This window comes from Larus michahellis, chromosome 5 (genome assembly GCF_964199755.1).
Source record: "Larus michahellis chromosome 5, bLarMic1.1, whole genome shotgun sequence".
Taxonomy (NCBI): Eukaryota; Metazoa; Chordata; class Aves; order Charadriiformes; family Laridae; genus Larus; species Larus michahellis.
Window position 1 is genome coordinate 23,671,435 of NC_133900.1, and position 14,865 is coordinate 23,686,299.

The following is a 14,865-nucleotide window of genomic DNA, read 5'->3' on the forward strand; positions in this document are numbered from 1 at the left end:
TTATTTCAACAAGCTTTCCCCAAACTGGCTCATAGTGTCAACATGAGCAGTTAAGAATCATACTCAGAGAAAGGTAGAGAAGAGACTAGGGGGCAGGGAGTGCACCGCCTGCTCACACTGGGTATCCTGAGAAGGCAAACCAAAACAAAGCAGCAATACAGAACTTTCAGATCCATAGTTTATACCAGCCAAGAGTGCATGCTGCTCTTGGCAGCAGAGAGCAGAGGTCAACGATAAAGGACAAGATTTCTCAGTACAGAAGCAAGTAAATTGCAGATACCTGTGAAAAAATTGGATTGGGCAACCAGCGATCAGCCCAGGCCAATTCTTTTTAATGACTTAAATCTATCTACATCCCTCCTTAGTTTTTTAAAGTACTATAACAGACTTTGCAAAATCAACTGTTATGGTATTTTCACTTTTTTTTCCCCGGACTTCCTCAACACACCACCTCAGCATTACTTATATCAAAGGTCTTAAATGACTGCAGTAAGCCTCCTTCAGCATAAGGCTCCTACGTCTAGCTTCCAGCTAACCTCCAGAGTAAAGAAGGGCATACAATTCCAGTCTGCTCTAATACCTGTATTTGCAGTTGAATGGCACATGCAAGTCCAAATTTATTAAGCCAATAATAGTTTATCCATCAACTTTTTTTTCCCCCAGATTTTATGATGAAATGTGGGGGAAAATGAAGAACTACCAGTAAAAAATTATACATGAAGAATAAAGATCCAAATAATGATCAAAAAGAACATGACTGCATAATGGGACTTCTATGTCTTTAAATTATAATGGATGGAGAGACTCATGTTACGAACTTCCTTCAAAAAAAATGGCTTGCATTTGTAATAGGAACTCTAGAGGCCTATCCAAAGTAACTTGGCTCCACTAAAGACGTTAAGTATCTCACCTGAGACCACACAGAGCTACTCCATGCTTCAGTTCCCAAGAGTATAACAAGACAGGGAAGTGCTTCCCTATTTGTCAGTGATGATGACAGGACAAGTCATTAGCAATTAAGATACTACAGCACGTAAGTAACTTCAAAAGGCATGCATTCCCCTTCCCCAATTACTTCTCTGCTGAACTAAACTCTTCTTCATGCTCATCTAAGTAGTATCTGCGTTCTTGATTTCACCCTTGGGTGTTTATCCTCTACTTGATGTTATATTAGTGCAATTATTTATAATTACTGTAAATAATTCAAATGCAATTATAGTAAGTGCACGATTCCAAAGTATAATATACAGTGAGGGAATATAGACAATAAAAATAGCAGTTAATCACCAAGAATTCACAACAAAATTCCCTTGTGGTGCTAAAATGAAAATCTAGTTTTCTACACACCTTCAACTGGCAGATGTTACATTTGCTAAATGACCATGGATCTGCTTCTTTCTTCCTTTAGTGCCTTCAGCCATACACACAACTATACCCTCTCTGACACCAGCGTCATTCACAAACCATCTTTTACTCACACTGACAGTAACCTGGATGATTTTCCTTCTGAGCAAGAGAGTTGTTATCTGTCCCTAACTAAAATTCAGTGGGTCTGCAATTACTTGTGTACCAGATCAATCATAGAGACAATTAATCAAATATTATGTAAGTGCAAACATGGTCACTGGCATCACATACTGCAACTGTTTTTACTGAATAAATGCAACTCAAGTTTCTTTAAAGTCTTTCTTACTGCCCCCTTCTTTTGTTTGCACAAAACAGAATACCTTTTTCAGCTCTATTTTAGCAAAGCTTATGGATATATACATACACACACAGGGCACGTGGGGGTGAGGAAGTAACAAGGGCTGGGGAAGGACAGAGAGAGATTGCCTGCATGTGCATGAAAGCACACACCATCATTGCCAGACTGGAAGGTCTGAAAAGAGGAAATTATTATGCAGGAGTTTAAAAAAACATCTCCCACACCATCTTTGTGCAGAAAACAGAACAGAGAAATCCTTATCCCAAGACAATGGGTTAGTTTCCCAAATACGAGTGGGTAGCTGATGGAGGAGTTGGGTTTGCAATCCCTTTGGGGAAGGCTAAGAGCTAAACATAAGACAACAGAGCCAGATGTGGCCTGTGGGTTGACTGCTAGGAATAGCACCTCCTCCTTTCCTTTACTTTATTTAAACTGTTGAGAAAATTCAAGTTGCAGATGGAAGTACTCCTAAAAGAATGCATTCTTTGTGAAGGAAGAAATGAGCTAGACGTAGGACTGTTGAAATCACTGCAAGTAACGGCCAAGCTACAAATCCTGTAGAACAATTTGCCTTCTACTTTGGACTGACATGTCTCCTCTATCAAAAAACTGAATAGCTCCAGAAACCAGGCACCTTGTTCAGAACAGTGGTAGTGAACCTTGCCAAGAAGTACTTTGTAAGTACTTCCCTTCCTCAGCACCTCTGCAGAAAAGACAACTGTACCATTCCTCTTTTCCTCACTCAGGTTTATGGGACAATTTCTTTTGGTATGGTTCTCAACCAAGTAGGCAGAAGCGCCACCCAGCTATTCCCTTCCTGGATTTTCTGCATAGCCCAGGAGAAGCTCATTGATACAGCTGCTCTTCTGCACAGAGACAGCATTTGATATCTCAGGTTTGATTTCCTCACTCACCTTTGCATCCATTCTTATTTTGTCTTCAGATTTCTGAGTTTGTCCTCAGCACCACAGCACCTCAGCACTTCCAATATTACCAGGCTGGAGGCTCAGTAAAGCAGTAGCAACTACACTTAAATTTAAAAGATCTCTACCAACACCAACCACCAGTACTGCTACATGCAAACAGAAACACTTATTGAAAGAAAACAGCATGGTTTCTGGAGTGTGAAAGAATAATTTTTTAATTATTTTTTTTAACCAAGAAATCTTCATTTAGCTTCCATTTGGTTTTGCTGAACTCTGGAAGTTATTCTCCACCTACTCAGTTCCTTTTTCCTAGTACTGAGGAGACAGGGGAAATAAAAGAAAAAAGATGATATTTCCAGATGAGAAATTTTCAAGTCAATGGAATTAAGTTTGTGCTGTATTTTTTGATAAGTTAAATCTGTGTGCTTGGATTTAGCAAGAAATGAGTAAGCTGTTTCAGTTCACATATGGAGGTCACTGCTATAAACCACTTCTTTCTAGACTAAAAGCTGCATTTTCATCCAGATCAGAAACTAAAACATAATCCACAATCAACTTCCCTGGATCAAAAGCAGGATTTCCCTGGATCTTTTGTCCGAGAGTTTTTGCTGGGCAGCTACAGTAGTAATTGAAATTCCGGAGAATATTCTGGTAACTAAAAGCTAGAATTTCTTGTTTAAATTAAAAGCAACTTCACTTAGCCTTAGAATCTTTTATTCAGTTTACAAGACCTACCATTTTTACTGCACCTGACAGAGGGTACAGTCTAATTAAACAGAGATTTTATCAACACCTAAAATTTTTTTCAGTATTTCCAATTACTTCCTGTTATATACAATTAAAGTGAGCCTTAATGAACTTTTAAATTCATTTCAAGCCTTTATTAATGTGGCATATATTCTTTTGGCAGAGACAAAGGTTGGAATTTTGCAGGATACAACTATAGTATTGTAACATACAAGGTTAACTCGTGACAGTCTACCACATTGCACAAGTTAAAATACGAGACCCTCGTGGTAGGAAAGCAAAGACAAGACACCTGTCAGCTAAATCTCTTTAAAAGATGAAATATCTCAGCCAAGATCTGTCCTTGGTGTTCACAGATCACCAACATAAATTGGAACTTTGTAAATAAACATGCAAGGTGGAGGATTCAGTTACTAGAGGGTTGGGAAGCAGGCTGCCCGGCACGTACTACTTAAGGAGATTACAATTGGGCTTTAAATAGACTATGCATCCTTTTGAGGGATGAGTGCCATAGTTTGTGGCGAAGAGTAACGTTGTGAATTTATTCTTGCTTTATCTTTGGAAGAGTTTGACAGTTACTCACTCATTTGTCACACCAGAAGAATTTTATCAAGCAACTTCCACAAATAATTATTGAAATAAAGACTCTTAAGGTCTAAAGTGTTTTGAGTATGAAACTTAAATTTAACACTCATTGGTTCAGATTACTCACACCAGGTCTTACCACTTCTATTTCTGCTGGCTAAGTCAGTTCCTAAATACTGATTTCCAAGTATGACTTGACTAAAAGCAAACATTCTGTAATATTAATTTAGAATAAATTACTTCTGCAGTCCACCCTGCCATAAATCTCATTCACCAAGATGGCCACAGGAAGTGAGTAATGAGAAAGACAAAAAATAAATTTAATTGGGGAGAATATTAACATGAAGCTATTTATTAATTTAATAATTATCATCAAGACATATATACAGAAATGAATGGCTGAAAATATCCAACCTTGGTACATAAGGATAGCAAAATATCCAATTTAAACACATAAAGTGGAAAAATATTTCAAAACATTTGTCCTAAGCCAACAATAAAGCTCTGGCAATTATAATTTTGGACGACCATGGTAGGGGAAACTGATCTTAACACTAATGACATTCAAAGACTGAAAGCAAAAATCTTAGCGTTTTTCAAAGACTGCAAATATCTAAGGTATTAGTTGGCTACTCTCCGACTAGGAGCACATCTTTCTTGCTGAACCATCTCTGCATTCATGAACTTAGCATGATTTATTGGCTATCTTAAGTTTGATACTCACAGTAACATTCTGATAAATTCCTAACAGACGCCTTAGCTCTATGATGCTTTTTTCTCTCTGTATGACAGGTATTCTACTAATTGAAAATTGTCTTTAAGATTTGCACAATAACTCAACAGAACTTCACCTCAGTGAGTATCAGACAAGTTTTCTGTCCTCTCCAGGAATGACTTCTTCCTTAAATATGCTAGTAAAATGACTCTTAAAATTAGACACATCCTTATGCACGTCATGCCCCGCAATGCCCACTGCTAAACTGGGCCCATAATGTCTTCTCAGAGGAAGTTAAACCCAAACATTTAGATAAAATATGACTGACATAACTTCTAAGTTTTTAGAAAAACAGTTCACTCAGAATCATAATCCTGCCTGGTAGCTTCCTACCTTTCTAAGTGTTCGCCGTTTTGCAACTGGAATAAGAGGCATATATTTCAACTACACACAGCAGCAGAATGGTACAGTGTCAACAGAGGAAAAAAGGACTCTGCTTTTCTGAGTTGCTTTTCAGTTTCTTTTTTTTTTTTTTTCTTTTACCATTACTAAAGCCTCATCTGGCCTTCTACTTGCGACTCCTCAATCTATGAGATTATCATCGGTATAATTAGTACTACATTCCACACCTCCCTTTTCCAGACATCTAAAAGCTGTGCCCCTGGGGCAGCTGATTTCTGCTGTTACTGACAGAATTTGCAACAGGAAACCAGCGTACCATTACAGAAAAAGAAATAACTGAGCATTAAATTGCCCTGAATCAAATGCGAGCTGTCTCTCATTAATATCAGACACCCATTCCACTGGGTCCTCGCTAACTTTCAGTATACATAACTCAGTATACATACCAAGTGGAACTGGAAACAGCTAGAGGCGGTTTGGTTATTGGGGGGGAGGGTTGTTTTGTTCTGTTTTGTGTTTTACTGATACTCTATATTCCTGTCATGGTTTGAGGTCTCAGTGAAGTGGAGATCAAGGAATGTATCTAAAAATCAAAATACAGGGAAGTAAGATGGTGCTATTAAGACATACCAGGAAACGGGACTGCTAAGAGAGGCAGAACTGGGGAAGCTAAGAGGAAAAAGAGAAAAATGACGAGAGTTACACAGGTAATGAATGTGATACACAGAAATTGAAACAGGTTGAAGGGAAGCAGAACGGGCAGAACATAAAAAACAAAGGAATTACTGACTTAATTTATCTTCATTTCTGAAAATAGACTCAAATAACAGAAAACACAACAAACTTTTTCGACTTCTAGGCATAGGGGGAAGAAAGAAGTATAACACCAAAATATCATAAAACCCACACCGTAACTGAAAAACATTTTTGATGGTTGACAGTTCATCCCAAGAAAAATAGGAAAAATTAAGTATTCAAGAGCATTTCATTAATAACTCATACCTTTGGGACCAGGCTTGGAGTGATGCAGACAAAACACTGTTTGCACTGGAACAGTGATGCACGAACGTTCATTCCCTGTTGTGCCACACACAGGGGTTGGAGGATGAGGACTATTCAGCCAACTTTATAGTCTGGGGGTTATCAAGGTCACTCACTTAACAAATATTTGAGTAAAGATTATGTTTAATTAGATCTGTTCAGACGATGTGATGTTCCGTAAAAAGAAAAACTTTTTGAAAAGTGATTTTGACTGTGGTTGCTTAAAACCCTGCATTGAATTTACTGGTTGATAGCAGCTGAGCTAAGTGGACGACTCAGTCTCAGAGAACCCCTCACTCTGGTTGTTCTTTCCCAGCCCAGTGATTTCACAAGCATACACACTGCAGAGAACCTGTTCTGCTTGGCACCTTGGAAATCCTACGCAGAGCCAGAAGGCAAGTGAGCACAAAGCAGTGAGACAAACATTCAGCTCCAGACCTCTTCAGAGGTTCAGACGCTGCATCCTAACTGAACTTTTCAGTAATTAAAATAAAAAGCAACACCTCTCAACTATCTCAGAAGCAGAGTCATACATACTAAGCAATTCAAAAAAAAAGCAAGTGTAAGAGGAAAGAATATTTTAGCCATGGCATTTTTTTCAAGTCAGATGATGCAGTAGAAAAACAGCAATTAGATCCTCTAGTCTATATCATTTAAACTAAAGACATAGTCCTCAGAGAAAGTTTCAGACATTACAAGGATGTTATTCACCCTAGAACTGAGCCAGAAAGCCATGGAGATACTGGCTGGAGCTACTACATCAATCTCTAAAATTTAGTAGAACCTAAAACAAAAGCTTTTTTGTTAAGCTGTATGTAAGACTTTGCGGTCAAACGTTATTCTGGGGGAAAAAAAAAAATCTGCTAAAAAGCTTGAACAAAGTTGTGTGTAGGAAAACAAATGAACAAAAAAAACCCCCTCAAACCACACAAACATTTAAAAAAATGTTAAGTATTTTCTAAGAAAATGAAAAGCAAACCAGCAAAAGACTGTTTGGTTGTATTGTGAAAACAAAACTAGAAACAACAAAGAAAAGAATAAACAGTACTAAAAGAATAAACTACTACTGCAGTGAGAACAGAGTTTAAAGACAACCTTGCTACGTCTCCAAAACTTAACAAATATTCTGACCATTATCAAAACACACGGTTTATGATGATCATGGAATAAAAAGAAGAATAAGTGATGGAAAGAGGATATGGAAATGACAAACCTTGAGGTACTCGCTGAATGGTAGTGTGCTCAAATGTGCAGGTGTGTATAGAAACTGTGAAAATGACAACACTGGAAATTTGGAATAGGATTAAAGAATAAACTAACAATTTAACAATCAGAACAATAAGGTTCTGATACAACCCTTATAAAATTGATGGGAATAAGGAAAAGGATGTTTTAAGAAAGAGCTTAAGAAGTTCAGAAAAGAACGGCATTACGTCATTTACAAATCTAGTCAACTAGATTGATTCAGTCCCAAAACTGGTATTCCTACACATATTCCTATTGCCACAGAAATATTCTGGAAAAGAAGAAGGAAAAAAAAGCCAACAAGAAAACAAAGTCCCTGAGAAAGCAGAGCTGTGCGTTTGTTCCAGAAAATTAAGAGACAGCTTGTACCAGAAACTGTTCCTAAACACATGGTGCTGTACTTGAACAGCTGGCAGCCACTGACATAAGGTTTTTATATCAAAAGTAGCCTAATCCAGGACTCATCTCAAAAGAATCAATAACAGAAGACCACCAATGCCTTGCCAGACTTGCGTCTAACTTTTGCGGTTTCTATTGCCACTGACAACTCCACAGATTATTTCAGTTCCTGCAATTCACTGCACTGTTGCTTCACACAAACCTGAAAAACAGAGAAGCAACTCAAGCACATCAGCAACATAAATTTGTTACAGGTTTACTGGTGATACACAGGCAGAGAGATAGAGGTTGATGAAAACCCTTTGTCGCTAACATTTATGGTGTTGAGTATTTGTGGGTGGTGTCGCATTCTGGCATCAAGAGACTCCATTTACAGATGAGTATTTTAAGACAAGAATGGTCTCACCTATCACATCTCACATCACATCGCAACAACTTAAGAGTGGTCTAAGGTGATGCCTTATGAAGTGCTCCTACCTAGCCCAATTCTTCCAGAAAAATAGGAGACCAGTCTGATGCTGCCACTGACCTTAAACAAGGACATCTAATGAAGTCATGGCCAGCATCAGCTGTCAACCTACATCACTTGATCCCTTTTCCTCCACACTGGCAACAGCAACAGTCGGGCTCCTCCCTGCAACCCCCCGCCCCCCCGCCCCGCCCCCAGTTTCCTCTTTCTCTACTTCTCTGAAGTAACAGTACAACCCCACCTGGCCTCCATGTCCACCTCACACTGCCAAAGCACATTAGAACTGTGATGGAACATGTAGTACGAGTAGGCAGAAAAAAAGCTTTGTGTGCAGAGAAAAAGAGTCCAGGGCTGCCTGGGAAGCAGGGAAAGAGGCTGTATGCAACTAGTGCTATGAAGAGAAAGCGGAGTCCACAGGAAAGACGTCACTAAGAAAACCTGCTTCCTGTTTCCCTGGCTGAACTGCCTTCAGCTGACGAATCCTTTTCTCCAGAAACAGAACTTTTGGCTGAGAACCTTTAAAACCCGTTCCTACCATCAGGATTGAACTGGAAAAAGACATATATTTTCTTGAAACAATTATTCTCATGTCACCATCACCAACACTTAGCTAGACACTGAGCCATCAGAGTTCTGTGAATGTCAGCAAGCCCTCCACTATTCAATTTCTTTGGCCACAAAATCTACACTTGGTCTTTCACAGGACTGTATTTATTGCCATAACCCTTACTGCAATGAAGCACTCTACCTGTGGGAAGTCCTTTTCCCCTCAGCCTCTCACGAATAGCTTGGCTCCTGTCTGGCTGCAATTTTCTATCTCCATTGCAAGAAAGTTGATCCACCTGCAAAATAGTAATGTAAAGTCAAATACTGAAAGAGCTCACATTAGTATGAAACAAGCGCCGTAACGTAAATGCACAACATAAGTCAGTGCCAAACAGTTAAGTTCAAGTTCAGAGTGGATGTTCAAACTTTTTTCATAAAAAACAGGTTCATCAGTGAGAATATTCCCTGGAATTATCCATATTTCAATAATCAGTGCATTATTTTACTACACATTTGGTCTATTTTTTCCACTAAGTGTAAATTAAGTTCACAAGCATGTAACTTGAATTCCACCTCTACAACAAACTGAAGGGACAGCAACACTCAAAACCCATGTTCCATGGTTGCAACATGACTGGAACTTGTGACTGGCCTGATGAGTTTTCCGTGTAACAGGAACAACTGTCTTGTACCTGATAGTTTTAGGCCAATACCTCACACAACTTATTACACGTGTAAAGTTTCATGCATTTGTGAGAATTCTCTTCTTTAGCCCCTCAGGCACATTCCTTTCATGTGTCAGGCTTAACTACTCCCATTAACTTTTTAGCTTTTCTTTTTTAATCCCTACTTCCCTAAAAAAATATTTCACACGTACAATCATTCAAACAAAGAGCAGCTTATTTGATACAACAAAGAATCTTTAGTGAGATCTTTTGATATGGTGGGATCGGCATAACTTGGACAGTGGATTAGCTGGGAAGTGGGAAGGAGAAATTAAGCAGCCTTCTATGCATCAGCGTTACAATGCGACTCAATTAACACTAAACAGATTGAATCAGTCTTGTGCTATATTGCCCTTTACAAAGCATATTAACATGGAAAGCAAGAACATTGAAACAGGACCTCTCAGCTGTACTTCATAGACCACCAAATAACCAGTTATAGAGCTAAGACCTATCTGGCCTTTGATAAGGCAAACCAAGATTGGAGACACACTGATCTTGGAATAGAAAGTTGTACTATGGTTCTGAATAAAATAATTTTATATGCTTTTCTTATTAATTTAAAAATTACAGCACAAATACAGAGCACTAAACATTAAAAACAGCAGGGATGGCTAGCTAAGGTACATGAACACAGCAGCACAGCTATGTTGTTGTTCTGTCAATGCTCGATTCCATTTGGCTATTTTGTTCTTGTCTTCTTGTAAAGCTGATGAAGTGACACGTTATGAATTAGGTTAAGGTTACTGGCAGAGCAAATCTAGAAGATTAGTAAAACTTCAGCACTGGATAACCACCAGTAGTTCCTTCATTATCAACATGGTACGGGAAATAGGAACACACTTGCTGGATTCAGCTCTCCACTGGATTTCAGTACGTTTATTTGGGACCACTATTGCTGTCTTTGTCAGGCTGGTCTAGATTAGTCTGTCATGCTAATCTCAGACCCTCTTGAAAGCCTGCTGACAAGAACAAGATGAGAAAAAGCAGAAAAATTTGCTAAGCAGAAAGGGCCATTAAGAACTTGGGAGACTAATGACTCCCTCTCCACAATGGCTGTTTCTATAGCTTGTGGCCCAATTTAAGATTTAGACCTTCATTTTAACAGCTTCACTGATTAAGGCCTTGTAGGTCTTTATTTCACTGAATCACAGACTAGCTCCACTTAGCAACTACACAAGACTTCAGACATTACAGCAAGCAGCACTGGACTGACAGACATAACCTCACAGACTAGACAACGCTTTGTGGAGCTCAGGCTCAGCGCAATTTCCAGAGGCCTGTCATAATCATCTGCTGCCAAACATCAGACAAATGCAGAGACCTCTCACCTCATGCAAGCGTTTCCAAACCAGATTTGGGAAAAAACTATCTAACAATTAGATCACAACAATTATTTTTTTTTTTTTTTTTTTTAAAGGAAGCATTATTCTTAAAGGAAGTCAAACATCCTTCTTGCAATTACAGTGCTGTCTCTCCAGGCACCAATTTTTACATTGGCATAATCCCTATGAGAATAACAAAACGGAGTTTCAGTGATATAAAACCGGATGAAATTCAAGACCACCACGGGATACCATTCCAGCAATAATAAACTGCTCAGCATTTGTTATAGAATTATAAACAGAACACAAGGAAAGCAAGTATTGGCCAGAGAGCAATCTAACAATATTGAAAATTTATGGCCTCCCTTTCTACTCAGAGACCCAAAATTATTTAACTATTCAGAAGTTACATTGTAATAGCTTAGGTGAAGGGAGAGGTTGCCTGTCAGGAATAGTAACTTTCCAAGATAAGTTCATGTAGTTTCTTTCACTTCTGAAAACCGTTTAAAGCATTTGTCATCATTAGACAATAAGGCCCTCCACAATTATCATATCCAAGAGCTGAGAAGTGCAAGAGAATTTGCACACAACCTAAAAAGTGCTTCTTCCTGTTAATAAGCAACTCTCCAAAAGTCAAGCACAACTTCAAAAAAGAAAATTCAGAGCAATCATTTTTGAAGCATTTCAAGTAGCAACAAGTCTAAGGCTTGCCCCAGAGGTCATATCTTTTTTGTTTTCCCATTTTTGCCTACTTTTCTTTCAATGAAGACAAAGAGTTCACAAAATTATCTTCCTCAGAAGCAGCAGCTGTGAACACATATTCCAGGAGGACTGTCAAGTGCACAAACTGTTACAAGGGCAGAGAAGGAATCCTCTCCTTTCAACACTCACCCTTATCAAAATTGCAACATAGTACAACAAGAGGAAGAATGACTGCAGAGTGACTCTGAATCACCACCTTTGCTCTCTCCCTGCTCATCTCCATTATTCCTCAAATGCTGACAGACTTACCCCAGACAGGCTTCCCAGAACCAGTCTGACCAACTGTTTCACGTATGAAAAAGAAGGGGCACAGTTACTGTTCCTTATGTGGGCACTGCAAGCATCCAGAACAGTCCGCACAGATACACGGGCGTAAATGACATCTTCACACATGCCGAGGAGGATGCTGTTGAGATGATCTCCAAGTTTGATAGGCTAGTGACAAACAAAAACAGGAAGGACGGAGGAATCAGTTTTAATAGTGACTTGTGGTACACACAGAAACAGAAGATATTCTACACCGTAAAATAACTATTCACAAGACTTACTGCCTACACTATCCGAGTGCCAATTTGAAAGTCACCACCTAGGTGGTGAAAAGATTGCAGTTGTAGATCAGGGGACAGGCATTCAGCATCTAGGTTCAATTCCTACTCTACAACAATCTGGTCCAACCAAGCTGCCGGATCTGTAAGGTCGGGACACCAACGCTTTCCTTTCTCAAGGGCTTAATGACTAGTGAGAAGGTTCACAGGGAGTTTTCTTTGGCTTTTTTGAACATTCTGCCAGTCACAAGCATAAAGTTAAATCCTCATTACAATGATTTTGTAACCCTCTGTCTGCTATGCTCATTTTCTACAGTTTCTCACCTCACCCATATTTTGTAGCAGCTGTGTTAGCGTTTTCAAAGTCCAGTGACATCATCAAACAATATCAACAAAAAAGTAAGGAATAAAACAGCAAAGCTACTGGTTAAGAAAGCAGAACTTCATAGTTGCAGGACAACACCCATATGGGTTAAGAACAATCTAGATTTAATTCTCCTCTACCTGTTCAGTTAATCCAGCACACTGTACACGGAATATCACTCCTAGGGGTATGCAATAGTCGGCAATAACACAGATACTGCAGGCACTTGGGACTTGAGCTTTCTGATCTAAAGCTCTCAAAGTGGGTGGTTACCCACAAAGTACAAGCATTGCTGTGCTTTTTGCATCACCGAGCACTTCAAACTATTACAATCTTCCAATCTTCCCTGTATTAGTACTCTTAAACTGCACCATAAAAAAAAGGTATTCTGGACTACCATGATCTAATTAACACAGGCTCTTCCCATCTATCTGTTTAGCACTTCGAACTGATCGTAAAAAAATCACTCTTGTATTCAACCACACTCCCAGCAGCCTGCTAACAGGCAAAGCTCATTAGGCAGGCAAATATGGGGAAAAAAGAAAAAAGTGAGAAAATACACACATGCAAATTAACATTTAAAAGTAATGCCATACACAGACTGTCCTTTTGCCTCCACTAACTCCACAGGGCAGAGGCATTACATGAGAACATCCCAAAGGTAAATTCTAGACTTCTGCTCCCCCCTTCTTTCCGGGCATACCTCACCACACTGCCATTGGAAAAATATTGTTATATCAAAAGGTAGAGCACTCCTTCCCATTGCATTACTGTGAAACTGTTGCTACAATCTAATACCAAAGGAAGAAACAAAGAAAAATGGGACTAAAATTCATGCCTACTTTCTTCTCAACACCCACCTCTACCTACCTTAAGTCACTCTCCAACTACTGCTGAATACTGTTCCTTTCATCTCCTACAAGACAGGAGAGCTAAGAAAGGGGACAGCCATCTAAGAAAACACTGGAGCTTTTGGACAGGCACAGTAGGCATCACAAATAAGTATCCCTAAAACAGTCATAGCTTCAAATTTTTTGACTTTTGCATTCAGGCAGCTACTTCCAAATCAGTACAACTGAGAATCCAACTACCACCCTGTTAAAGAAAACATTAGGAACTGAACAATTAAACTGCCAAATAGCCTTTCAAGATTTCCTTCCTTACCCTTATACATAACACCAATTAGTAGAACTGAACACAAATATGAAACAGAAATAGCTTATCTCCTTGAGCTGCACAATGCTCTGCCAAATCCCACAACCGCAAGTTCATCATTAAATGCTTTTTTGGATGCATTTCATCTTATTTTCACTCTTTTAGGTATTGACTTCTTAAAGTTTAACTGGGGGTGGGGAAGGAACACCCAGGAAGATCATGAATCACATCATCTTCAGTCAGTTTTGGAAAGACAGTCTTGGAGTTCTGCTGGGTGTGTGAAATAACCCCATTGCGCAATAACACTCGGCTCTAAGCAGTCTGCAACTGTGTCTGCGCTGACTGACAAGTCAACAGCAAAAGTCTACTCCCTCTTCCAAACAATTCATACCCTTTCTTGGCCATTGTGTAACATAAGTATCTCTATGTGCCAAGTCCAGCCTCTCAGAAGATACAGCAGCATAGAGAACAAGTTGCTTTATTATGAGTAAAGCAACAGTGTTATTTAAATATTTGTTTTTATACAAGCCTAAACCAAAACAAATCATCTTCTCCTTTGTCAACTGCAGAAACTGTTGTCTGTCACTACAGGATAGACTAGCCCAGATACATCTTCATGGAAGCTAACAGAAATGTAGTATCAGCACCTTCTTTCTACAAGACACCACCACCACCACCCTCACACGCTCCACAGGAAAAAACTCCAAGAACAAGAAAGAAATCTTACTCTTCAGTGCCTCATTATGACACTCTGCCATGTTAACTCAAATGCAGATTCAGTCAAACTATCAAGCCTGAAGTTGCATTATTAAACAAAACCAAAACTAAACTTACCTGACTTTGAGGAACTTCATGGTCAGCTCCCCAAAAGAGTGACATGCCAAGAGAATAAATATGGACCTGTCATAAGATGCAAAAATTTTGTCAACTCATTGAACTGGACTGGAAAGCAAAGCAGAACTTTAAAGTAGAGGAATTAACTTAACATCATTTTGCCTACATATATGCCTGGTATTTAAGCTCAGTTGTCTTTGAAATTGTTTTTCTTTGCCATGAGGGTCAGAGAAGCAAATCCTACTGCTATGAAAGGTACTGCATCTAACCAATGCCTCTGTCTTCTTGGTTCAATTTTAAGTTTTCACTTCACACTGAAGCCAGAAGCACATGTAATCCATGCAATCAATCTGGTGTGGGGTACAGACTGCACGG

At 39.1% G+C, this 14,865-nt stretch overlaps 1 protein-coding gene across 7 annotated transcripts in view; it reads right to left on the reverse strand.

The window, feature by feature from the left end:
- PTPN13 (protein tyrosine phosphatase non-receptor type 13) overlaps positions 1-14,865 on the reverse strand; it is a 128,065-nt gene that overhangs the window by 68,646 nt on the left and 44,554 nt on the right. For all 7 annotated transcript variants that reach the window (XM_074589147.1, XM_074589146.1, XM_074589145.1 and 4 more), the window contains 3 exons: positions 14,491-14,556; positions 11,842-12,027; positions 8,983-9,076 (listed from right to left, as the gene is read on the reverse strand). In XM_074589147.1, the coding sequence (XP_074445248.1) occupies positions 8,983-9,076; positions 11,842-12,027; positions 14,491-14,556 (346 nt within the window). The remainder of the gene's footprint in view (positions 1-8,982; positions 9,077-11,841; positions 12,028-14,490; positions 14,557-14,865) is intronic.